We start from the raw sequence: 26,303 nt of genomic DNA, 5'->3' as shown, positions 1-26,303 counted from the left end.
AGATCTAAGACTTTCTCTATACACACACAAAAGGCCTGTTTCTCTCACATTATGTTCACAAATCTGTCAAAATCTTTTAGTGAGCACTTTTCCTTTGCTGAGATAATCCATCCACCTCACAGGTGTGGCATATCAAGATGCTGATCAGACAGCATGAAACCAGTCAATATCTGGTTTTACAACCATTTGCCTCACACAGTACAACACATCTCCTTCGCATAGAGGAGAAATGAACATTGAATTCATGGGCAACAGCTCTGGTGGACATTCCTGCAGTCATCATGCCAATTGCACGCTCCCTCAAAACATGCGAAATCTGTGGCATTGGGCCATAGCCTGTGGCATTTTCAAGTGGCGTTTTATTGTGGCCAGCCTAAGGCACACCTGTGGAATACCCATGCTGTCTGATCAGCATCTTGATATGCCACACCTGTGAGGTGGATGGATTATCTTGGCAAAGGAGAAGTGCTCACTAATAGATTTTGACAGATTTCTGAAAAATGTTTGAGAGAAATAGGCCTTTAGAGTACATAGAGAAAGTCTTAGATCTTTGAGTTTAGCTCATGATGAATGGGGACAAAAACAAAAGTGTTGTGTTTATAATTTTGTTCAGTGTATATAGACAAGTCATTCACACAGCAACAAGAAGTAACCCATGTTTCAGTCTTATACAGCTAAATGTTTAGACAACCTGTACACATGGGACAAATTGTAGCGACCCTGTAAAAATATGTGTAATCTATTTCTAGTCAGAAACTCAGAAATGGACCCAGTTAGGAGAGCCCCAAGGACTAGTTATACATCTGCATCTGTTGCTCTGCTAGGTGTGTGAAGAAGGGAACAATGAGTGGGGAGGCCAGCATTGTGGAGGACAGTCTGTGTGATCAGGAGGAAATGCCACCCAGAGCCCAGGTCTGCTTTCTGGCTTGCCCCAACACCTGTGTTGTGGGACCCTGGGGACCGTGGAGCATCTGCCCTCTGGTAAGAAGCAATAATTGCAATAATTGACTGTTTTCTTGTTTGGTTGACAGGTTGTGTGCTAAGACGGATCATTTATTGTTGTTGTTGAAAGCATGTCCATAACCATCATATTTCAAATGAAGCTACTGTAGAAGGTAGTGGGGTAAAACGGCCAGATAAGCAATTAGCAATGAGAGATATGGAAGAGATGCATTTCACTTCTTCTAAATAATATATTTGATAAAGATTTGCGTGAATTTTGACCAGAAATACACATGCTTATGTGGATTTTGAATACAATTATTATATATAATTCACAGTTTTACTGTTCCTTGACTATTACAAATGATAATAATTTGTTTTAACATTTTGACATGTTGTGACATATTGATACATAATAAATTAATTGTTATGTTTTAGTTACAAATATGCTAAAATAGGCATTCTTTACTCCATTTCAAATCCTGTTTCCATCATATTAAATGAAAGTAAATTCAAAATGTCAGTTTAGACTAATAATAATCTTACTAGACTCCATAATTTAGAAAATTGCTAGATTTATCAATACAGATGATCAGTAGCTATAGTACTATTATGATACTCACCAGTCTCTCCCCAATATAGAGATGTTTTGTGGTCATTGAGACAAAGTGTTGAGTATTGCTGAAGAAAGCATAATGTTTCATTAGACTCCAATTTAAAGTTTAACAACATTCACATTCTAAGTACACATCAGGGAAGTGTTAGTTATAATTAGTAATAAAAGCTTATTATTCTAAAGAGCTCATGTGTGCATCCACCCAGCTGTTCTGTAACCTTTTGTGGTTTGAAATCATATTTTGCACTATAATGTTGGATACTGCAAATTAAATTGAGTCCACTAATGTGCCTCCATTTTCTAATGAAGGTTAGCCCTCAGGCTAAAACAATGTCACATAATGTCCCCCATTGTTTCTAGCCACAGGCTACCGGTCACACAGCCATGTAGCTGTGTTATAGGTTTCCTGTCAAACATAACAATTCAGTGGACTGGAACATTGGAGTCAGGGTGGGAAAAAGACATAGAGGGATAACTTAATTAGTCTAAATTTCATCCACAGACATTTTTTACTTGTTCAATATTTCAGTCTGCATGCCCTTAACATCAGTAAAATAATGCATTGTCAAATGCATTTGGTGATATAATATTGTGAAAATTGTAACTTGAAAACCAATTAAACTGTAAGCGCTATATAAAACTCTTCTGGATGATTTGTTTCTACAGTTAATAAATCAACCCTGAAGCATTTAACACATGTAGTTATAAGAGTGTGTGGAGATGGAATGAGGAACTTCTGAAGAAGGCAGGGCTTATAAACAAGAGTGGTTTCGACAAAATTTCTGACACCCTGGAAGGAGAATTTTTCTTTGCAAACGGATAGTATTAGTGAAAAAAAGGGATGCTTAGTCTAAAATATGCTGTTCAGATACAGTTCCCTCCAAAAGTATTGGAACAGTAAGGCAAATTCCTTTGTCTTTGTTGTTCACTGAAGACATTTGGGTTTAAGATCAAAAGATGAGTATGAGACAAGAGTTCAGAATTTCAGCTTTTATTTCCTCGTATTCACATCTAGATGTGTTAAACAACTTAGGACATATCACCGTTTGTATTAGACCACAGCATTCTTAGGTGAGCAAAAGTAATGGAACAAATAATCTTAAAAAACATTTAATATTTGGTGGCATAACCCTTGCTTGCAATAACTGCCTCAAGCCTGCGACCCACTGACATCACCAAACTGTTGCATTCTTCATTTGTGATGCTATTCCAGGCTTTTACCGCAGCTTCTTTCAGTTCTTGTTTGTTTCGGGGTGTTTCTCCCTTCAATCTCCTCTTAAGGAGGTGAAATGCACACTCTATTGGGTTAAGGTCAGGTGATTGACTTGGTCAGTCTAAAACCTTTTCACTTTTTCCCCTGATGAAGTCCTTTGTTTTGCTGGCAGTGTGCTTTGGCTCATTGTCCTGCTGCATGATAAACTTCCTCCCCATTAGTTTCAATGTATTTCTCCATAAATTGGCAGACGAAATGTTTCTGTACACTTCTGAATTCATTCTGCTGCTACCATCATCAGTTACATCCTCAATAAATATTAATGAGCCTGTTCCAGAAGCGCCCAAGCCATGACATCACCTCCACCATGCTTCACAGATGAGCTTGTATGCTTCGGATCATAAGCAGTTCCTTTCTTTCTCCACACTTTGGCCTTTCCATCACTTTGGTATAAATAGATCTTGGTGTCATCAGTCCACAAGATTTTGTTTCAGAACTTTTGCGGCTCATCTCTGTACTTCTTCCTGCTGATGAGTGGTTTGCATCTTGTGGTGTGGCCTCTATATTTCTTCTTCGAACAGTGGATTGTGATACCTTCACCCCTGCACTGTGGAGGTTGTTGGTGATGTCACTTACTGATGTTTTGGGGGTTTTCTTCACAGCTCTCATGATATTTCTGTTTTCCTTTCCTGCAGTCTTTATAGGTTTGAACCAAGGATGACTAGTCATGCGGAGCTATTTAATGTTTGAACAATCAACCTAAAAGGCAACACCTGGGCAACAAGAAACATCTGTCAGTCACATGTTCCAATAGTTTTGCTCACTTGAAAAATGGGTGGGTTCAAACAAACGGTGGTATGTCCTGAGTTGTTTAACACATCTAGATGTGAATACCAGGATATGAAAGCTAAAATTCTGAACTCTTCGTACTCATCTTTTGATCTTAAACCCAAATGTGTTCAGTGAACAACAAAAACAAAGGAATTTGACTTACTGTTCCAATACTTTTGGAGGGGACTGTAGTTTTATAGCCCTGGGCCATTCCTTGTTCTGAGCTGGAATGAGGATGTTGTGTAGTGTATGTGCAGGATTGTGATTAGATCGGCACTGTTGTGGGGTCCAAGGGTGGCACAGTGATGAAGGAAAGCACCCTGGTTAATAACACTGTAATGGTTCCCTACACTGTCCACATACATTCACAATGGCCAATGATGGTGCTTCCCTATAGCCTTGTTTTAGTTGTGTTAAAGCCAACTTTGTCAATAAAAATGCAATTATGGGGGTTGTATTTAGACCCTCTGAAACAGATACACATCACACAGAAGAATGAACCCAGAGCAGTCTTCAGGTGAAGCACACTGCATTAAAGTTTTGTGTTTACATCATGCTCAGAGAATACACCCAACCCGCAGTGAAATGCACCTGCACACACGTAGACCACAGTTCAGTGACTCTCTTCAGGTTCAGTGAACAACAAGGAGTATACCTGAATTTCTTCCTGATAGGCTTCCAAATAAAAACTATACAGGACAAATTCTGAAGAAGACATTTGTGCTTTTCCAAGCATTATATTCTTATTCAAGGACACATCTATTCATAAGCTGTTTCTTCCAGCGCAGCTTGGGGCACTTTTAAGTCGGAGGCCATACTGTAACTCATTGTGGGGAAAAGGTAATTGTCTCTTCAAAGTTCAGTTTGGCTGTTCCAAGTGAAGATTACTTTATAGAAATGAGGCACATGAGAAACAAGCAGACCGGTGCGTCCACCAATCACTCTGATGTATATGAAGAGCTACTCAATATTTTTTATTTAGTATTAGGTTAGTATTGGTAACTTTTGCTGACCCATTTTGTTGACTTTGCAAACTCTATTAGAATTTGTTTTTAGTGCTCTGCACTTTTTCTGCCAGTTTATACACACAAACACAAACTCAGGTCTGGATTTCACAATTGGTTTCAGTTATAGATAATGAGCAGCACTGGCAAAGAATCCTCAAACTGTGTGCCTGCTAATCTGTGTGACACAGAAATGTACAAATGTGAGGCAATATGTGCAATAGATATGCATAATGTTTATAATGACTGTAACATAGATATATAATTTAATGATTTTTTAAAATGTATTTATTGATTTTGTGAACTACTACTGAGTAGGTTTTATTAGTGTAGTTATTTCACTGTAGTTAAGGGGATTTGAAAATGTGAAAACCTGACTCCTAATCTGTCAACAATTGAGCCTGCAGAGTGCAGGTCTGTTATAGCTGTACCGTCTATTGTATAGTATTCAATGCATGTGCATGGTTGTGTGACAGTTGGTATGAAAACATTAATGGCAGGCAATGACTGCAGATGATTAATGGGCCACACACAGAGGTCCCTCATTAGGAGGTGACAGTGATTGAGGTGTATGTCCTGACACATCAGGAGCAGAGGGACAAATGCAACTCAATCGTTCTTCCTCCCTCCGAGACCAGGTTGAAAGTCCCTCCACATAACACATATTCTAACATCCTTTACTCCTCCGTTCACACCTTTCCATTTCCATGTAGTGTGATTTGCGTGATTTACACAGTGTCATCATACTGTCACTGTCTCCTTTGGTTGATTCTTGATAAATGTTGTACTCTTATACAGTTCTCATAAATGCTATTTCAATAATGATCAGACTTGTCTTTAACTGCCTTCCACTGCACCATGTAAAAGTGGATACTACAGTACATCCAGGTTTCTCACAGTTTACCTACTTTGCAGGATAATCCAGACATTCAGCTGAAATACAGTATTTATAGCACACTGAAGGCAGCTGTTACTATACTGTTGAATTCCATTCAAACAAGTGTCCTAGTTCTTCCTAAGGCCTCAGGTGGGGTATATAAAAGGATCTTTATACAGATTTGTGTCAGTGAATTTACATTGCCTCTTGTGTAAACACTCAGCCTGTTCACACTTTATTAAAAAAATAGAGAACCACAAAGAAACTTTGACATAAAAAGAGTTAAATGGAGGTTCAGTACATAATTCTGAGATACTTAGTCATTATTATAAAATGCTATTTTATAAGATACTTACTTGAGATACATACTGAGAGAAAAAAATATGTCTTTTGTATTTTCATAGGTTTCTATGGGTAGGATGATTAGTAATGAATTATTCAAAAACAAATTTTGGAGAGCTAGTTTACTTAATTTGTCATTCCAAGCCCACTATGACACAGAGGCAAGATGCTGGTTAAAACTGGAAAAACACTTCCAGGTTGTTGGCCAATTACTCCAGGTTACTACAGTGAAACTAGACGAGTCATTCACATTCAAAATGTTATTATGAAAAGGGGATTGGGATAATGATGCCAAAATAGACATAATGAGGCTTGTGGATGTCTTATTTTCATTTAGTAATGACTTGTCATACAAATTTTGGTTGGCAGAAAAAGAGGAGATCCTTTGTACCAGATTTAGATACTACATGGTTTAAATAGTATTAAAAGTATTAAATTTGCTGTTTTTTATCTATAATAATGATGACCAATAGTGAAATATACGGACCCTTCCCTTCTACTTTCCCCCACATTTCAAAATCCTTTGACAGTGACACTTTCTTTTTGTTTTTGCTGTCATTATTGTGTAGCATTGTGACCAAGGAACAATGAGGAACAGGAGCAGACGTGTCCTTCGCCTCCCAGCCTCGGAAATCTCGGCCTGTCCAGAGCTGGTTCAGTCAGAGACCTGCGTCCTTAACAGTACCTGCTTCACCTACCAGTACACAGTCTCAGGTAGGAGGATTTGCACTGCAGGTCTGAGCTATGAGTGGATGAGTTGAGACAGTGCAGCTCCCAGTGGCCAACTGTGTCGACTGTTTTTTTTGTTTTTACTGTAATCGCAATGCATATGTTTTGAACTGAAAGAATGTGAAGCAAGGCCTGTGTGCTTGGACAAGTTTGCCTGTAGGAAACACAGTTGATAAAAGTACAGATTCCCAAAATAATAAATAACATGAATTCAGCACGATGCTGCTGGTTGGAACTTAGAGTAATTCTGTTGGCATGTGCATACAAACTGATCTCACAGTGAGACTAATGTACAGATATGTTGCTGTGTGTGTGTATGTGTGTGTATTGCAGACTGGAGTACATGCCAGCTGAGTGAAAATGCCGTCTGTGGTCAGGGTTCACGGTTGCGTCTCCTGGACTGTATTCGCAGCGACGGCAAGATTGTGGATTTGCAGAAATGCGTGCAGGTAATCACTGTGTAGTCAGACTAGAAGTTCATAATGGCCTGTGGCAGTTTAAAACTTTCATTGTACAGTTATAGTTTGAGGAAAAATCATGTTTTCACAGTCATGCAGATATTTTTGGGTGCGGAAAAAAAACACAGTACAGTTTATTCCATATACTCAGAAATCTTAACCAATGCAGATGGGAATGAGAGAACAGGAGGTGACGTGTGCCATAATAGAGAATATTATAATATAGTGCTTCAAAATTGTCTGGAGAGTATGAAGTATTGATTGATGCTGCAGTATTCCAGAGCTTCTTCTGTTCCCACTGGCTTATACATAATTTAAAGCCTAGTTGCCCAATTTGTTTAAGTGGAAATGTTGTATCTAATCTCCTAACATATTTCACTAAGCAGTTAATCATACAAACATAGATGGTGATCTTAAAGTTACTGTAAATTCACTAACAGTAGCAGCTGCTACATTTCTCACTGGGTTGCAAATCGGATGTCATTCTTGTTCAGAAACAAGATCACGCCCCTCTCTCTCACTAATTTAACCCCCTGCGCCTTATTCAATTCATTCACCCGTGCCTCCCTAATCCAATCACCTGCATATACGTATATAAACCCATCTAACCCCCATTAGCATCAGTTCTCGCGGCCGTTCGTCTAGACTCAGACACAAACCCAAGTTAATTAAAAGGTTACTATAGCACACCTTAACATGGAGTGTAGGATGGTTCTCAGCCACTCGGACTGCAACCTATATGATGATCAGTCCGTGGTCTCTGAATATCCTCGGCCCACTCCCACCTGGCCAGCCAGTCATCCACCGCGACCGCGCTCCACTATCCAAGTTCCTCAGCAACACACCACATGCAAGCAGCACGCTGATGATGTTGACTACGACACCCACTACAGCAACTCACCTTCAGCCCTCACAAAGGCCCAGGTTGTATCACCCCCTGTGCCTGCTCACTCTGTGTCCCTAACCCTGCACATACATCCCCTTCCTCAGCTGCAGCTAACATAGCTCCTTCAGCTCCTTCTCCCGCAGGATTCACCACTAACGCTGCCGTCCATTCTGCCACAGCCACATCAAGCCTTGTTCTCCAAATTAGAACAGCCATCATCCATTTGTACCTTTATGGTATAAATGTCTTCATCAAACGCCTTTCCCGAGCTCCTGTCCCTTCCATCTCTCACCCAACATGCTAATCAAAGGCTAAAGACACTATAGACAGAACCTCAGCTCACACCAAAACCTGTTGCATCCAGACTCTCGGCACAGGATATTTATTTCCCTCCATCAATTAAACCTTCGAAGCAATGTTCCTCCTAGCATTTTTTTAAGATTATCGGAATTCAAATGAAGCAAAACCAACCAGCTCGGGCCTCTCTGACCCTGTTTTTCTTTTCCTTTTAAACTCTTATCTGAACCCCTTTTATCCTATCCAAACCTATGCAAAAATCACAGACTACACCACCTTCTCCACAAGACCCACTACTCACCACAGGCAGAGTTGCCACATGATTCTGGTTCCACCACCATCCCCCCCAAATCCTATCCAAATCAGGTATTTCCCCCGGAAGTATGCTTCTAATGCCTCCAGTCAAGGCAGTCCAGACCACACCATGAAAATCTTTGGCTAGTGGCCATCCCATGCTTACCTTAGCTACATCCGTAACAACATCAGTGATGTCCAAAGAGTCCATCTCCATTTATTTCAGTAACACCATTTTTAGGGGATGATAAGCAAGCCACTCATCGAGATGTTCCCCCACCCAAAGCCTCAACCCCTAACCGCTCCGCCCCTACAACCCTAACTAATCCTCTTCATTCCTTCCCTCTTGACCCCTCCATCCTATTCTTCCTAAATCGTATCATCATCCAAATAAAATATCTTTTTATACCTCACAATTAGGTTGTGTTAAACTGCTGAGTGAAGGGGGGTTTATGTGAATGAAGGCTGTGATGTTGTCACCTCTGTTAATTATAGTGTACATTAACAATGTGATTCCTACTCATAAACATTCAAAGTATGTACAACTATAGCTCAGAAACAGTTGATAGCAAGGTTAATGGTGAAAATGTTTCATTGCTGTATCTCCACTGTTCTGAAATAAACTGCAGCCTGTTTTGAATATGGAAATGCAGGCGCTCCCTCTTTCTTGTTAGTGGAAATAATTAGCTAGCCCTCATCACAGCTCTGCTCTCGTTTTCTACAGTTTGGTCTGATCAACAAGTGGAGGCTGTTGGAGAACTGCGTGGTTGACTGTCCTGTCAGCTGTATACTTTCTGCTTGGTCGCCATGGGCAGAATGCTCGCACACCTGTGGTAGCCAAGGTAAACATATGAGCAAACAAACTTAACTAAACCAATGGGAACACCACCCTGATGAACAGACACAGAGTCAACCACATGTGCAGCGCCTCATTATTCCTTCTACTCAGGCATTCACCAAGATGTTGAATTGTGTATGAATACATTTAAATGCATTAAAATATTTACCAGTATGTGTAATCCAAAGCCTTATTATACAGGGAAACAGTGTGCAGAGTTTTTTATTTCAATAATGTATGTATTAATATTCTCAGTTCATTATCATTGTGAACGAAGCCCAGTTTTTTTAATTAATACAGACAACTTTGCTTTATGAGGTTATGTTTTAAGAACAGCAGGTTCATTTAAACCAAATTTTATACAGCTCACCTTTATCGACGTCATAAATGATTCAGTGTTCCTAAATAAAATATATACCCTTCCTATGAATGATTACAAAAATGCAATTAGAAATCACCAACCTGTGGCGTGCTTAGCACCACTTTGAGAAAGCTATGTCATAACCTCATGCAATATACAAAAGTTAATGATTTAACCTGGATGCATACATTGTTTCCCTGGCCTCCCAAAGCCAATCTCCTAGACAGAAAGCTTATTATTCTGTTAATTAGAGACACTCAACAGTATCTTCTTAAGTTCATTAATTCTAATTTGTCAATGGCTGTTTGTCTCCTCACAGTTGCTCCCTCATTCCAATAAGCTCACTAACACAGACTTTTAACTGGATTTAAGCTCAAAATTGTCTCTTTCTGTGTGTCTCTCTGCTCTGTTACTGTTGCTGTGACTCTCTCTCTGCCACTCTCACATATTGTCAGCCTTGATGATTGATTTGCGTTGTTTCTGTGTCATACGACACAAGGATCTTGTTTTGTCAGGATGCCATTGGGAGCGTTAATGTTTTGGGTTTGATTTTTGAGATGGCAGAGCTGAACGTCCTTTTTGCTGTGTCTGCCTTGGGCCCACGGATCGCAGCATCTCCCCTGGCGTAACACAAACACAAACAGCTTCTGTTTTGACTGGATGGGTGATGGAGGCCATCCCTTACTGAGTCCTCACAGGACCCAGACACTGAGCTGTTACTACATTGCAAACAAGCTCCGGGGCCAGTGCTTTTTACTGTTGCCATTTACCAAACTTTTCCTTTCACACATTATTGATAGCTCATTTTAACCAAGCACTTGTGTAGGAAACTGTGAGATCTCCGCATAAAGTGGCATGGCGACACAGATGTATGGTGCTGTTGCACTAATTTGTCTTTGTCATGTGGAAAATATTTCATGGGCTAAATAGAAGGTGCAGCCTCTTTTCACTCATCATTCATTTCAGTGGCTCATTTTATTAACTGTTATTTTATGGGGCCTTATGTTTGTGCAGCGATGCATATATTTATATCGCCCTAACTTGGATGCGGTTCAGTCCTGAGTGTGTGAATTCACAATGCTTTTATTCTTTATTCACAGTTTTTATTCTTCAGAAGTCTGTCATATTAACAATCACTTTTTTGAGATTTATGCCTACGACGGCAAAAAGAGTATTCAGCTTGAACATTGAAGCTATATAATTGCAGCTTTCAAATGCACTTGGGTCTCCTCTGATCTATTGTTCTGCCTAATAGTGCGTCGGATTTAATGTTCTGCAGGTCAGTCTGTGCGCACCCGGAGAATCCTACAGGAGGCTCATGAGGAGGGTCGGCCCTGTCCCAACCAGCTCACCCAGACCAAGCCATGTCCTATAAGGCCTTGCTATAAGTGGCTGCTGAGTGACTGGTCCCCATGCACTGTAGAGGTATGATGTGCACTGTGAATGCTAGATTGGAAAGTTACAGTTTTCTACCCTCATGTGATGCCATGGTTTTTTTTAACCATCAGTTTTTCTCTGCCTCCCTTTTATCAAATATTTTGTTGTTTGTTTGGAATTGCATCACACTGAACTGCCACTTTCAGTATAAGAGCTAGATGTTTATCTCATCAAGATAACATGGTCTGCACAAGACTCTGTCTTGAAGAATCTGTCATGTCACAGCTGACTAAGACGTCAGGTTATGTCTTCATGTAGACCTCAACCACTGAATCCAAGTCATACCAAACATCGTAGTTCACATTCAGAAGAAACAGAAGGTCTAGATATGCATTCAAAACTGTAAACATAACCTTTGTTTGTCTGTAGAAACAGCCCACAGGGCACTGTTAACCTTTTTGAGTTTGTAAATGATGTGCTGAAACCCACTGAAATGTATGTTCTAGTTAACATCCCAGTGAGTAAAGACAAAAAATATATATGTGATATTTTTACACAGATTGTAAAAATCCATAGGGTGTAAATTTACTCCATGGAGTACAATGTAAGCCAGTCAGCATTCTGTTACAAAATGCTCATAAAATCAAATCAAGTCAAATAAATGCTTCTGTAAAGACTTTTCTCTTACCTAAGTTATGGTGAGGAAACATCTGTAGGTAAATAGTACAAAGATTACATATATGTGTGTGCGTTCGTGCAGGGTGCAGATTGTGGTGAAGGGCGTCGGAGAAGGAACCTGTCATGTGTCGTCCACTGGGGTGACCGGCCTGAGTTTCCTCCTTGGCCAGTGGAAGAAGAACTTTGTGGAGATATACTGATGCAAAAGATCCAACAGGAGATGGAGCAGCCCTGCTTCGTCCCCTGCCCAGGTAAAGCTGCACTCAAATGTAGTGGATATTTAATGGATTAACATCTTTGCTTTTCAAATGTATTGGCATTCAGTATATGCAGTGTTATTATTGATGTAATTGGATGAAATATACATTATATTATAATTTTTTCATCATTTCAAATAGAGCAGAACTACATGATTGCATGAGTTATTTATTACAGTAGTCATTTTGGATTCATAATACCAATACTTGGCCTGGGTCAATAGTTCATATTCAATTATCTTGTTTATGAACGCAAACTCATTTGCTGCACTCTGCCAATACGCTGTCCCATCGCTCAATTGGCTGACATTTTCAGCTGCTGAATAATTATTACAAAATCAATAAGTCATAGATTAACTAATTACCCTTTTGGCTCTACATGATCTGGTTGGGCACGTCCTGTAACAATTTGAAAAAATGGCACAATGTCCAATTTAAAAGTCAGTACTAAGTAACTAAATAAGAGATTTTACGACAAAGTACAGTGAAAATCATCCTGTGCTAACTGAAACAATAACCGATCACACTGCAGAAAGCAATGACTTGCCTATCACAGCCCAAATATTAACAGCTATGAGAATTCTGTATGGGCTGAGCTTTTGTACCAGTGCGAAAGCGATGGTTTTCCAACAGCAATAAACTCAGTCAGAGTGGTGGTGATTGTACAAGATGATGGCAACACATTAATATGAAGCAACAAGTCACACCAGTGTGGGTTGGCAATAAAAGCAGATAAACAGTAGTACCCAGAGGTATAAGACTGACAAAGTGGGGCTACTTGTTGTCCCTCCACCAGCAAAATCTGCTACTGATGTCATGAACCTCATTATGGTTTAATACAACTTTACTTGAGATCTGTTAAAAAACAGTCCACCGCTAAGATCCACCAGCAAATTGACTATTGATTATGTCCGTTTTATTTCTGTGTCATAAAAGCTGCAGATGATGTGTTATTGCCTATTATTCTGCAAAAGTGCATAAAAAATTAAAACAGCATGCAAGTGGAAAACTCTAAGTACTGAAACTACTGTATCTATGATATACTTATAAGTATATAAAACGTATCTGCGAGCGAGCTTAACATACAGTACTTTGCACTTTTATGCAATCACTATATTGCAAAACATCTACATAGTAACTTGTATTCTTATTCAACTATTTCTTAGTTTGTATTTTCTCAAATTTGTATAGTAACATCCAGTCTGTTGTTGTTACTTAATATGGGACTAGATTTGTCTGTCACAGGTGCATCACAATATTTTGATATATTTTGACAAATTATATCACTGAATTGCAGCATTTAAGATCATGTTGTTCTAGTCAATAATCACTAAGTAAATCGTTGCTAATGACACAGAGATTACACATAAAATTTGAGTGAATGTTCACAACTAACAGTGCGAGCTGACATACTGCACAGCCGCAGTCACTGCTGGAAATATGCGTCAGCAGAAGGTCTAGATAAACTTGTTTCCTCGCCATTTTAACAGTGTCATTGCATTCACTGTTGGCAGCCTGCTATACACATCAAGCCACATGCACGCTGTGTCCTGTGATGGATAATGATAAAAGTGCACCAGAGTGCTGGCAGAGTGCCGGCACTAGTATAGCTGTAAAAAATAAAATAAAAAAATTAAAATACATGCAGCCTGCATCTTTGAACTGCCTGCATACTCTACCTTAACAGTGGAGATAACTACTGTAACTTTATGTTACTGTTTTTTTAGTCTCCTCCTTCAAAGATGTAGACAATTTACAATGTAATCTGCCAAATTCAGGATTGATGGAGCTCTACCACTTGGCTCCAGTCAGATCTTATAGACAAAAAGAAAAAAGGGACCTATAATGTAAAGTGTTACCATTGTTTTTAATTGTGCTCTCTAAAATGGTCAATCTTATCATTATAAAAATCGCCACACAGATCACAGTTGACTGACATCCCATGAAGCAAACTAGTTCTTACCTAATTTTAGGTTACAGTGTGAATGTAGTATTTCCTGTTAGTAGCTTACCAACTGACTGACAGCTATGACCTGATTCATTCGCTAATGAAGCTTTATTGTCTCAGCTGGCTACACAAATAGCACAGAATATATCGGAATTTTTAAAAGAGAAATACTGTCATTATCGTGTGACAACTTTGATCTCCACTGACAAGGCTCATGCCAAGCATGGCTCTTGCTAGCTTTCGCTATGAAGAGACACCATTTTGCAGCTCTTGCTTCTGCTCATCTGCCTCTCGCACTCCTCTGATCCTCGCCTTCATCACTCAACCTGCCTTTGCGGTGAGCCTCGGCTCATGATCAGAAGCGTCTGATGGACAAAGCAGATGTGTGTCCATTTGTGTTCATGCGTCTGTTTGTGGTAAGGTAGTGTTGTCGTCATGTTACCGTTTGCTCTTCACTGCAGCTTTTGCCACAGCATGTTTCCACAGCAGTAGCAGCATGAGGGAAGAGCTGATAGAGTGGATCTGTATAAAGATGAAAGATAATGAGATGCGTCAATCCACAGACAGTCACTAATGGGCGTTCAGGGGAGAGAATCAGAGGGTTGCTCTGGCTGCGGATCTGTAGCAGCAGGAGATGTTACCACTACAAGCTGACCCTATCAAGGATTACATAGGATATTAATGCTTGACCTTCATGGAAGCAAGGGTTATTTGTGGAGGTTATTTGTATAGTCACAGAATACATCAACCAGCCTTTATCCACTTAAAGCATTTCCCAAACCAAATTAATTTTTCTTCTCCCAAGAGACATGTTTTAGGATTGTGTGTTGCCTTTACAGTTGGGCTCGAAGTTCTAGCATGTATTGTATAATTTATCATCCTGGTTGGTCTATTACTTCTGAATACCCACTGGGCTGTCTGAGTAATTTGTTTGTGCATTTGGTACATTATCAGGCGCAGATGTGTGCTACTGAAGTTGTTTTTGATGTGTTTTAAATGTTCCAGGAGCTAGCAGGGGAGCCAATAAAATCATCCCTGAATTAGTGTTGGCAAGCTGAATATAAACCACCCTCAAATATCTGAAAAGAAAGTCTGACAGTGTTATTGATTAAGTTGTGCCTATCAGTGATGCTTTTTCTGTCTCTTATTGCCCTCAGGAGACTGCCATTTGACTGTGTGGTCATCTTGGAGCTCTTGCCAGCTGACCTGCCTGGAGGGGCGGAGCTTTGAGACCACCGGTCGCCAAGCTCGCTCCAGAGCTGTGATCATTCAGGTCATGGATAACCAGGGCAGCTGCCCACATCAAGTCTTTGAGACCCAGCCTTGTAAAGGTACTAAGGAAACTACTCAAAAACAGAAAAAAATCTAGTGACAGTGATTAGCGTTGTCTTAACATAGCCTGATATGAAAGCCTGACTTTCAACAACTATAATCAGTATTCTTCTATGAATAATGGATTACATGACTATTTGAAAGCAGTCGATCGTGATGAACTGGCAGTGAATTAGCTCTATGGAGCTTTATAAGGTCTTTTATATAATGTTTTGGTTTTCTTGCAGCTGTTTTCAGTAAAAAAGTAGTAAAGCTACTATACGCTACCAAACAGCATAAAAAACATAGGGACTAGCTGCTGAACACAGTGGAGCATTTGGCAGCTAAAGAGCCAGATATTTCCCTCAGGACTTAGCGAAGTCTAAAAACAGCTGAAATGAGAGTGGATTTTGGACAAAACTACAAATGAATGCTTATGCTGCTTTGCGTGTCACTGATGTGTAAACAAGAAATGGTTTGCTAACATGTCATTTAAACTTAAAAGGTGATAACAGGCATTTGTCAACGTTGTGTCTACAGATTGTTTCAGCTGACCCTAAGTAGACCAAAACATCTCTCAGTGAGGTTTAAAACTTATTAACACTTAACACTATATACCAGTGCTAATGTTTCAAGGCTTTTACACACATCCAGCTGTCATGTCAGAGTGTACTAGAGCCACCCTGAATATATACTTCAAGATCAGAACCCCATCGACAGGATGTCAGCAAAAACTAGGTTTTAACTGGTGTTAATTTGACCTTTATTCTTTCTATAAATTGACAAAAAAGGTCAACGTCCGCCTTAAGAACAAATTAAGTCCTCCTTGTGCAGCAGTCACACTGTGTCTTTTGGGATTTTAAACATTGGATATTTAATAACAAAAGCCTCCGATCCTCAAGATGGATCACTGAAGTGGAAATCATCTTCTAATAAATGTTCAGTAAACTTATTAATCTTCAATAATCTACTCATGAGAGTAATATTTGCACCATGATGTTATGGTTTGGAGGCTAAAAGGTAATATTACAAGTGTCTAAATGGCCAGGTCTGTTGTAGTTTTGTGATTGTAATGGCATGGTTATCATTGAAACTGTGTCAAAATAGGGTTAGCGCTTAACAATTACAAAAAGGAGATCATTAAAGGTTCAGTATTTGAACATAGAAAGGAACTGCTACACCTACTTGTTTCTGGACTTTACTGCAATTGTAATGTTTAACTGTATTGTAAATTATTTAATTGTAATGTTTCCATGAGCTGAGTTTATTTTTGTTAAGTTTCTTTTTTTTCATTGTTTCATTAAATAATTTTGAACTTTTTTGATTGCCGCACCCAATATATGTACCGTAATATATCTAATCAGCCCCAAAGTATTTGGACTCTTGCCAGCTCTCTTTTCCCTCATTAATTTGCTGTTTTTAAACGTTTCATGGAAAATGGTAATTGCCAGGTACTTGGCATTCATTACTTTCATTACATTCATACTACTGCACACCTGTGCAGCTTTTATCTCATACTGAATTTTTAAGTCCTTTCCTGTGGTGTTCCTTCTATTTGTGATCTTGCCATACAATTCAATACTACAGGGTCAAGTGTCCTTTCAAATCAGTCTTCCCCTATAGCTCCCAGCAGGGAAAATAAGAACCTTCATTTTAGAAAATAAGAGTTTCTTTCATACATTTCTAATCAATTTCTACCAGTTCATTTCCTCCAAAGATGGCTTTGTCTCATAAGCACGCTGCTTCAGTGGAAAAGGTGCCCTTTTCCTTTCACTACAAAAACATAAAAGGTCTTACCTCATAATATGAAGGAGCAGGGCAGCAGAACAAGTGGTGGCTAATGTCAATGGGAGCCTGATGACAAACACAAACTGCTAATGAGCATCGTCTCTGCATTTCTGCTATTGCTATAGGAGGAAAATGCCACAGTTACCAGTGGAGGACAGGGGGATGGAGCAACAATGAGAGAGCAGTGTGGTGTCAGCGCTCAGATGGTGTCAATGTCACAGGTGAGTAGTTGCATTGTCTTCTGGCCACCCTAGGTGGGTCATGCAGAAGTACTCATGGGAACACACACAGACACACATTCTTATATAAAAATGAATAGCTGTGTATATCTGGCTTAATGCAGACTGCAGCTGAAAGCGTCCCAGTTCTCTTTTTGTTCCCTTGTACTGAACTAAATCAGTATGAACAGCAAAAAGCTGCTTGGAGTCTCATTTTTCAATTCACTCCGGCTCATATGGATATGTGCTACAATATCAGGTTATTTGATCGCTCAAAAAGGAATTTGTAAGCGTTGCCATGACAGTAAGTGAATCCTCTTTCATTCGTCTGAGGTAGTTGTCACACCCGTAAATTTGGCAAGTGGTTATAGCAGGTGGTTTGGAAATAAATTTAGAATGGATTTCCTTGTTGGTTCAGGAGATAATTGAAACGTTTGGAAACAAGTGAGAAGTGTGGGTACAAAAACAAGCAATATGTGGCGCCTTTTGGAATTGTTGATTGCAGTTTACAATATCATAATGCAATATATGGGTTACATCCTACAATAGATATGATCAGATGGCATCATTTCAAAATTTTGCATGACAGCCTGCAGTGTGAACCTTCTCACACACTCACACATACATGCAGACGCAGAATAATTTTAGTACAGTGTTCTAGTTGAATTTAGCATCTTATTTGATCTACCCATTCTCCGTGCAGCCTCCATTGATTTCTCCTCTGCCTCTTAACATAAGTAATCAATAAGCCAGACTCTGAGCTGGGAGGCTTTCAATCCATATAAATATAATCATGCATTTGTATTTGTGGGAAGTAAAGCAGGCGCTGAGAAACAGAACAAAGGTAGAACAAAAGCTTTAGGCGAGCTTGATGTGCTGTAAATAGTGGGTGAATGTGATCTTATCGCTGTAAGGAAATGTTTCTGGCAAATATGAGCCCAGAAGGAATAACCTCCCTCTGCAGAGAAGCAAGAGCCCAAGGCATTACTCTTTGATATTTTGACGTGCAATTTTCCATGTTGGAATTAAAATGTTCACAGATTGATCAGGGACCTTGATAGGCGACTGAGCCCATTTATCAGGTGTGACAGTACGTTCATTTTGTGATCAATGAGTAAAGAAGCAGAAATAAGAACCTGTTGTCTTTCTCCAGGGGGGTGTTTCCCGCAGAAAAGGCCGACCACCGTGAGACATTGCCATCCTCCGTGCACTAAACCCTTCTCACACTGCACACCGGTAAGATCATTATACTTTGATCAGGCAGCTGTGATCTCTGTCATTATCCTTGGGTTTTTCCTGTTTCCCGCTGCTACCACATTCTAGGCGAGGAGTTAAATTGATTTTGACAGATGACAATTTTAATTGTGAAGAATAGGCCATTAAAGGATAATCACATTAATACCAATGAATGTGGGCTCCATGTCAGTTAGGGAGTACACCTAGATGGGGGAAAACTGCACACAAGCAGCCATGGAAATAAAAAAGAAGAGCCTAAGCTTGACGTTTTACTGCCCCTTAGAGTGCCCTCCATGTAACTGCACCTACAAAAGCAAAACAGTGTGCTATAGCGCTGATGCTTTTAAGAATCAACTGCCTCACCTTCTTGGGAGACGTAACAAGTGTGCTCTATACCGTCAATAGAAGGGATAAAGCCTTAAGCATTCTGACAGACCTTTCTCACACTTTTTTTTTTTGATTCTCTGACACTGTAGGGTGCATTTTTAAGATGTCTTTCCTTGCATTCAGCATTTTGAATCTAAACTCACAAATGTTTGCGTTTAACTTGCCTACTGTTGTGTACTCTAAACTTGCCACATAAAGATGTATTCTATTCTATTTGACATGTAATTTTTATTTAATTGCATTTTAGATGCTAATTGCGGATGAAATTCCTTAAAAAGGTTATCAGAAGTGCATAATACATGAAAACCACTGCAGTTGTCTGGCATTTGGTTCCAGTGTGTCTGTTTTTAGTCTGGCTGATGCTCATTCATAGTCTCCTAATCTGGCAAGTGTCGGTGTAATCTACCCCCTGAGGAGCACAGTTTAATGTCAGGGTTGGGATAAATCAACCTGCAGTGATAGAAGAAAGTCTTAAAGTAAAGTAAGGCAGAGTTTGCCCTGTTTTGTCAGCAGTGTTTTTTTGCAGTGGGAAAGTAATGATTATAGTCGTCTTATGTTGGCTGTGAATTATGTTCTTCTGCCCCCCCATGCAGAGCGGAGTGTGTGGGTGTGAGAAGGGTTACACCGAAGTGATGACCACGCACGGCTTCTTGGACTACTGCACCAGAACCCCGGGGGCGGACAACAACAAGAAAGCTGATGTGAAAACCAACTCTGGAAGATTAAAACCCGGGCCGTCTCAGGCCCAGGACCTCTTCAGCGAGTGGACCTTACGACCTGTTGGCCCAGGTAGTGAAATGGAAATCATCTTTACAGTTCAACCAGCGCGCATGTGATCATTCCTGTCTTTGAACCTGCCTTTGTAGTGCTAGGATCACTGGGCTGGGGGTGGAATTCATTTTAGGTCAATGTTTTTACTTGGGCTCATTGTATACTGTAAAAAAATAAAAATAAAAACTCAGGAGACCATAAAAATGTCAAGAAATTCTAGTCACTGCTCTGAAGTATGTTTGGAAATGGAATAAACCGACTTCTTTATTCTGAAACGTGAGAAAAGTTCTAAAGATCTCCAAAGGATGTAGACGTACATATATTCAAAACTTTGTATTAAAACTGCTTTTTGATTGCACAGATGGAAGAGTAAAGCTGTGGGTTTACGCCGTGACTGCCGTTGGATTCATCTTAATACTCTTCATTATTGCGTTATCATTCCTGGTCTGGTATGTACTATATAACTTTCTTAAGAAATTCTTCACGATGCACAATTTGAAGAACAAAAGCTCCATTGTAGGTCACACAAATTGTAGATGAGAACCATCTGCTTTCCTTGGAAAGAACCATGTCAAGTATGAGTTATATTCCTCACAGTATTTCGTCTGCTGTGTGCTGCTGCTATCAGATAATGGAATTCTTTGTAAAGACAGAAATAAAGTTGGGTGCCCTGTGCTGCTAAGTCAGATACACTGCCAGCTTTTCTTTCCTGTCTATTTTTTTCAGTAATCCATCCAAAACCACTAAGACGTCTCCCCCACCGCAGAAGCCCTTGACCCTAGCCTATGATGGTGACATGGATATGTAACCAGGCTGCTATACCTCACAAGGATGCGCTCGGCCTGATAAAGACTCCTGACTCCGTTCTGATTGTTAGCAAGCACGCCCATCACATACCACTGATCGTTGGTCAGTTTGAACTGGGTGGCTATTTGCTGTAGTGCCAATTGTATTGTATGAAACGGACAAGCAGCGATGCTCGCACGTGACATGCTGCTGAAGGGCAATGTAGCCCTGAGATTTTGGCTGCAGCAGACGTTCCTCACTAAAGAAGAGGAACCAAAGCCGAACATGGTGAAAATGAGACAAAAGGTCTATAGACGTAGGAAATGAATCGACCTCTAGTTTCTCTTTTTAACTGCTTGCAATGTGAACAACACAGTTGAAGCACTGTTTGCCACCCACAAATGACAAGGACTCCGAAAAGTGTTTTTTGTGTGTGTCAGAGAATCAGAGGAACCACTTGGCTATTTGTCTCGTATTTATGTAATGAGGGAGACAAAACATCTTGAGTCAGCAGTCGCTCATGACATTCAAAGGCAGAACAACGGAACATTTGACATTTGACTTTGTCTCATCAGTGCTGGATCTTTGGGAAAGGAAATGTCACACGCCTTTTGGGTAAACAAACAGCCTTTTTTTGAATTTCTGAGAATAAACAAGATGCTCTATGCACTACGTTAGTGCTGATTCACTTTGTTTTTTTTCCTTTCAAATGACTTTTCTAGTGATTTAATTGTAATGCAAGTTGTTGCTGTCAGATTGTGTTATGTTGATGATGCCATATGTTGTGTATATGTGGAAACCAAAAGCAGGCTTGCCTTGATTTTAACAATACAGTGATGCAGTAATTTCTCCTCCATGATGCTCATTAGACTCTCGGCCACTGAGGACTAAATTAAGAAACAACCTCAAAATCGTGGAATTTGTACTGAAACATGGCAGACTGCTTTGGTGACAAATGCAGTCCAGGATTAACAGAAGACAACATAAACGCAATGCAAATTATCAAATACCAGCATGATAAAGATCATACCTCATATACACGTTTCATCAAATGCAAAACAAATAAAGCACCAAAACAATACAAGAATAGAAGTGAAGAATTATCCACTGGATCACACATTGTATTTTTTAGCAAAAACACCTTTCACGAGGATGTCATACTTTGTTTTCCTTTTACACCATTTATTTCATACCATTACATCAATATACAAGGTCAGCTAACATAGAGCAAGGTGAATAACTAGTTTTTGACAGTATTGTGTTCCTTTTTGCACCACGAAGACAGCAAATACCAAATATTTTTGTGAGCACACACCCAAACTTAAATGAGCTATCTCTCATTTTTATTTCTCCAACCCCTCAACAAGCCCAGGAATTTTTCAGATTTCCACGATTTTTGGTGCCAGAGCATCATCCCAAAGCACCTTAGTGGGCCATAAACTCTTACATTTTGTGTCACATAGACATGGATCCTTCAGTGCATTATTCATATGACCCAGTGGAGAATTAAGTTCAAAATACTTGGTGGTTTTGGCACTGACCAGAGTTTACGCTGTTTCTCTTTCTGCCTCCACAAACTGAAGATTTGGTCTTGTGTTATCTGACCTCCTTCTGAATGTATTTTACCAGTAACTCTATAATCTTAATGGTTGTGCAAATATGGTTGTTACATGTTGTAACAATTGTATTTCAACAGCTGATTGTATGTAGGCATGCTTGATCCATTTTGGCAGAAAGTGCTCCCAGTGGCCTTGCGAAGATGTTTTCCAAGATGCCAAACATTTTTTGAATAGTTTCTTTTAGGCAGTGTTTCTAATATTTGGCTAACAAAGGGACATATGGTAAATGTCAAGTGTGTAAAATTCAGTTGTGAATGTTGATCATTTCTAGATAACATGGTCAACTATTTAACAAGTTATCTGGGCACATTTCCATTATAAAACAAAGAACAGCCAACTTTGGACCTGAGAAGAGAATTCTATTGGGTTATGTCCAAGAAAATCTCAAAGTATGTTAACTCATTGTTTGCAGTACCATGCTATTTGTGTTACTATTGTGTGTACATGGAGAGCTGGACAAAAATGCAAATAAATTGTGGAACCATGTGAAAATAAAACACTGCATTCTTTCCTCTTTGTTGCACATTTCAGGGTTCAAACTGAGTGAAATCTTTTGCAAGGAGATGCTCTAGTCCTGCTGTGATCTTCATCGGCTCCTTGACTCTCAAGTGCTGATAAATTGTAATTACTGATACAGGCTCTGAGGCAGAGACCAGAATATATAAGCAGCTGATAAGATTCATGCCCTCCAGTTAGATTCCAAGTCTGATAGTCCCAGGATGATCGCAGGTTGTGCGGGAAACAGTGTTTAAATCTTTTGTCTCATCTAATTCATTTATTTAAGACTGTCACTTTTGTTTAAGAGAAGGTTGAATTCAAATGCTTGTGTCATGGCCACCTGATTGGTGGCGAAGACATGGGCTGATCTTGTCATGTCCAATCCATCTCATTTTAGTAGCTCTCAAGACATATTTGCAGGTTTCAGTGAAAATATGGGAACAGTTTGACGATGGCAGAGTCTAGTTCTAATCAGGATTCATCTATCACCGCAAGCTGGATCATTCTGATAAAATGCTGGATGCTGTTTGGGAGAGCAGAGTAAAAGGCTTAATGAACATTTAGTAGGAACAATGCATAACCGAATATAAAATAATGAATGTTTATCATTTATTACTGATTTGTTATGTGTTTGTCTACACCCCATCAGTAATGACATTCTTACAGTTTTCATCAATTTGCTGCAGATATTTTGTCTTTCTAAGATGAAACTGTATTTACCAGAAAAATACTATATTTATGGAAATTTCTTTCCATTTTTCTTTCTTTTCCATTTTTAATGAACGAGAACAACAGGAAGACAGGATAGGAAGGCAATGCAACAGAAGTCAGCTAGAATTGAACCCCAGTTGCATCACAGTTGCATGTTGCTTGTGCATCAAAAACCTCTGGACAAACGTGGCCCTCCATGCACCTTGATGATACTAATATCAAGGTGTTGTGGCCAAGAGGTTTAGATGCATGGGAGTCCCTGCAGCCAGTGTTGATCAACAGAACTGATGAAGCCTCTTGGATGAATGATGAAATTTCTGTAAACTCCTAGTGCAGTTGATTGTACAGGGTTTTTTCCTGGCTGTAAATGAGGTGGAGGTGGTAATACCCTGCTCAAGTATACTGTGGCCATATAAAACTATATACCCCCCCCCCCCCAACCCCCATGCTGCGGCCTAGCTGTCAAGGCAAACAGATGGCTCTTTTCTTCCTCTCTGGACGTTTTGGTCACGAAACTTTGTATATACATTCATGACCTCCTCAAGATGAATTGTAATAATTTTGCTGATCCCTTAAACTTTAGTCTAGCACTACCATCTGTTAAGAAATGTATCTGTCAAATACTGTGGTTTATGACCCAATGACATTCCCATCTACCTCAGCTGCAGGCCTACTTTCTAACTAGCAAATGCTAACAAGTTAAACTGAGATGGTGACCATTATACCTCCTAAACATCTACATGTGTTAGCATGTATCATTTAGCCCAAAGCACCGCTGTGCCTAAGTACAGCCTCACAGAGCTGCAAGCGTGTCTGTAAACTCTTGTTAAATATGACCTTTGAGTTCAGAATTATGTAATCATACAAATAAAAGAAGTAACACTGTCTGGCTGTTGTGCCCTTTATGCACAGCAGTGTGTGTGTGTGTGTGTGTGTGTGTGTAAGAGAGAGACAGACAGTTGTTTACTTTGACATCCTAATGAGTATCTGGTACTTAATTAGACATAGTTCATTAGAATCAGAATCAGTTGCAAAAGGGAGTTCAGTCCAAAGATGTGAAGCTTGGTAGAAAAATACTTTTTCACCCACTGACTTTTTGTCTTCCTAATTTTGTCCTGATTATTCGAAGACCAGCACCTTGCAATCTGAGAGCATGGAGGTGGCATGTGGAGAACAACGAGGTCGAATAGATAAGACGGTGCAAACTTGTATAATTAATGAAGGGACTTAAGTCTAGCTTGAACTCTGAGCCAATGAATGGAGAACAGATTAATGTGATATGGTCAAGTTTCCCACTTGTAGTCAGGGCCACACACAGGGCTATGAAATACCAGTCTGAAAATTGCATTTCCCTGATCTAAATACACTCAAAAAAATAACTCATTGGATGAACTCAAATTGTGGGCAGGATTTCCATCCAATAAATATATGTAGCCTCAACTCAAACTCAGTACATTCATTCAGCAGAATGTAAATTAGGTATTCTAATTCATTTGTATCAAATATATTCAACAGAATGTAATTGAGTCACTACAGCCAAACTGAAATTATTACATTAACTAAATGAAACTGATTTACATTTGTCTAACTCAAACTTTTATAATAAATAGGAAAGGAAATTATTAATTAAATATAATATAAATTATTTTTGTTTGATCCCCCATTAACATACACATGAGACAAACGTCTATGTTTTTTTATTTATTTTTGTAATACATTTTGATTTGAACATCTTTTACTTAGATCCCTCGACTAAAAATACTTTTCTTCTTGTTCCTCTTGTTGGATGTTTGAGCTGTATGAAACACCCCAGTTTCCTACGTTGCAGCAACACAAGGGAGGCTAACCCTACAACTGCACACATCGGCCCGTGAGGCTGTAGGGTTAGCCGGTCGACATGCATACATGCACTGACTTAGGTTTAGGTACTAACATTTCTGATGGTTGTGGTATGAGTACGGGCTTCGGGGGGCTGTCAACACCTTTATCATGAACGCAGCACTTCCGGTCTGTACGGGATGCCCCAGAGCGCTTTGTCACTCTTTCTCAAATCATCGGTATACTGACGCCTTGAGATGAGAACGGGCTCTCTCAACTCGCCTCGACTCTACTCGACTCGGACACACATGACTGCCGTGACGTAATGTCAAAGCACACACACCAGCAATCCACACAGCTTTCTCTTTTTTACGTTAAAACGTTTTAACATTCCTCAGAATGTAAAGACAGATAAGCGGTATGAAAACCTTCCAGCTGTGTTTTCCTCTGCCGTTGTTGCTGCAGCGGTCTGTGTGACGGCGGGAGCAGAGAGCTCTGTTAGCGGGCGGCTGGCCGGCCTCACACGCTCCTCCCGCGGGTTGGTACAGGCTTCCCCCGCAGCCACTTGCGGAGCTCCTCAACTCCGAAAACTTTCAACCACATTTTTGTTCCGCCATCACTTCTCGTAAAACTGTCAATATTCGAAATCTACAGTACAGGTACAACTTTTACAAAATGGAAAACCAAACAAAGGCGAGTTGAGTCAAGCTGGTACTGTGCAGTGGAAAAAAAGGGGCTTTGGGTAGAAGCACTTTACAAGTAGGCCATTGATAAAATGTGTTTAAATGAGAATTTGTTTTTGTTATAATTACCACCATGTAGGAAAAAGGGCTCATTTGTAATGTCAAAATACTAAAAGGAGAATAAAGAGAATTAGCACATCACATTGAACAAATGACAATGATACAAATCACCTTGTACCAGAATTAGTAGTAGTAGTAGTTAGTAGTAGTCTTTTACTTACCATCACTAGGAGGTTGCCACAAGCAGCTTTACAACTGAAAAAGATGATACATATATTAGAAGTGTGAGTAATAGAGAAAATGCTCAGCAGATGTAATGTTATCTAAATAAAAGTAATCATTAATTGTAGTCAAATACAAATTAGTGCATAGGAGCTCTACTTCAACCAACAATACAGCCATTTCTGTGATGCAGAATACTAGAATGGAATCGAAGAATTTGATGATAAATATAAACACTGAACATTGT

At 39.6% G+C, this 26,303-nt stretch overlaps 1 protein-coding gene and 1 long non-coding RNA gene across 3 annotated transcripts in view; one reads left to right on the top strand and one right to left on the bottom strand.

Annotated features, from left to right (window-relative positions):
• thsd7ba (thrombospondin, type I, domain containing 7Ba) overlaps nucleotides 1-22,555 on the top strand; it is a 156,908-nt gene extending 134,353 nt beyond the window's left edge. For both annotated transcript variants that reach the window (XM_046054354.1, XM_046054353.1), the window contains 12 exons: nucleotides 825-981; nucleotides 6,395-6,539; nucleotides 6,888-7,003; nucleotides 9,214-9,331; nucleotides 10,968-11,113; nucleotides 11,826-11,994; nucleotides 15,106-15,279; nucleotides 17,173-17,268; nucleotides 18,419-18,501; nucleotides 19,482-19,677; nucleotides 20,021-20,108; nucleotides 20,386-22,555. In XM_046054354.1, the coding sequence (XP_045910310.1) occupies nucleotides 825-981; nucleotides 6,395-6,539; nucleotides 6,888-7,003; nucleotides 9,214-9,331; nucleotides 10,968-11,113; nucleotides 11,826-11,994; nucleotides 15,106-15,279; nucleotides 17,173-17,268; nucleotides 18,419-18,501; nucleotides 19,482-19,677; nucleotides 20,021-20,108; nucleotides 20,386-20,467 (1,570 nt within the window). In that variant the 3' untranslated portion in view covers nucleotides 20,468-22,555. The remainder of the gene's footprint in view (nucleotides 1-824; nucleotides 982-6,394; nucleotides 6,540-6,887; nucleotides 7,004-9,213; nucleotides 9,332-10,967; nucleotides 11,114-11,825; nucleotides 11,995-15,105; nucleotides 15,280-17,172; nucleotides 17,269-18,418; nucleotides 18,502-19,481; nucleotides 19,678-20,020; nucleotides 20,109-20,385) is intronic.
• LOC123973954 lies at nucleotides 14,038-26,089 on the bottom strand. The gene is made up of 3 exons (XR_006825738.1): nucleotides 26,056-26,089; nucleotides 14,391-14,470; nucleotides 14,038-14,313 (listed from the first exon to the last, which is right to left on the bottom strand). It is a non-coding gene; the product is annotated as an uncharacterized LOC123973954 (long non-coding RNA).
• Nucleotides 26,090-26,303: the final 214 nt, after the last annotated feature.

This window comes from Micropterus dolomieu, linkage group LG07 (genome assembly GCF_021292245.1).
Source record: "Micropterus dolomieu isolate WLL.071019.BEF.003 ecotype Adirondacks linkage group LG07, ASM2129224v1, whole genome shotgun sequence".
In the NCBI taxonomy this organism is placed as follows: domain Eukaryota; kingdom Metazoa; phylum Chordata; class Actinopteri; order Centrarchiformes; family Centrarchidae; genus Micropterus; species Micropterus dolomieu.
The sequence above is the reverse complement of the archived record's forward strand: the minus strand, read 5'-3'. Positions and strand labels throughout refer to the sequence as shown.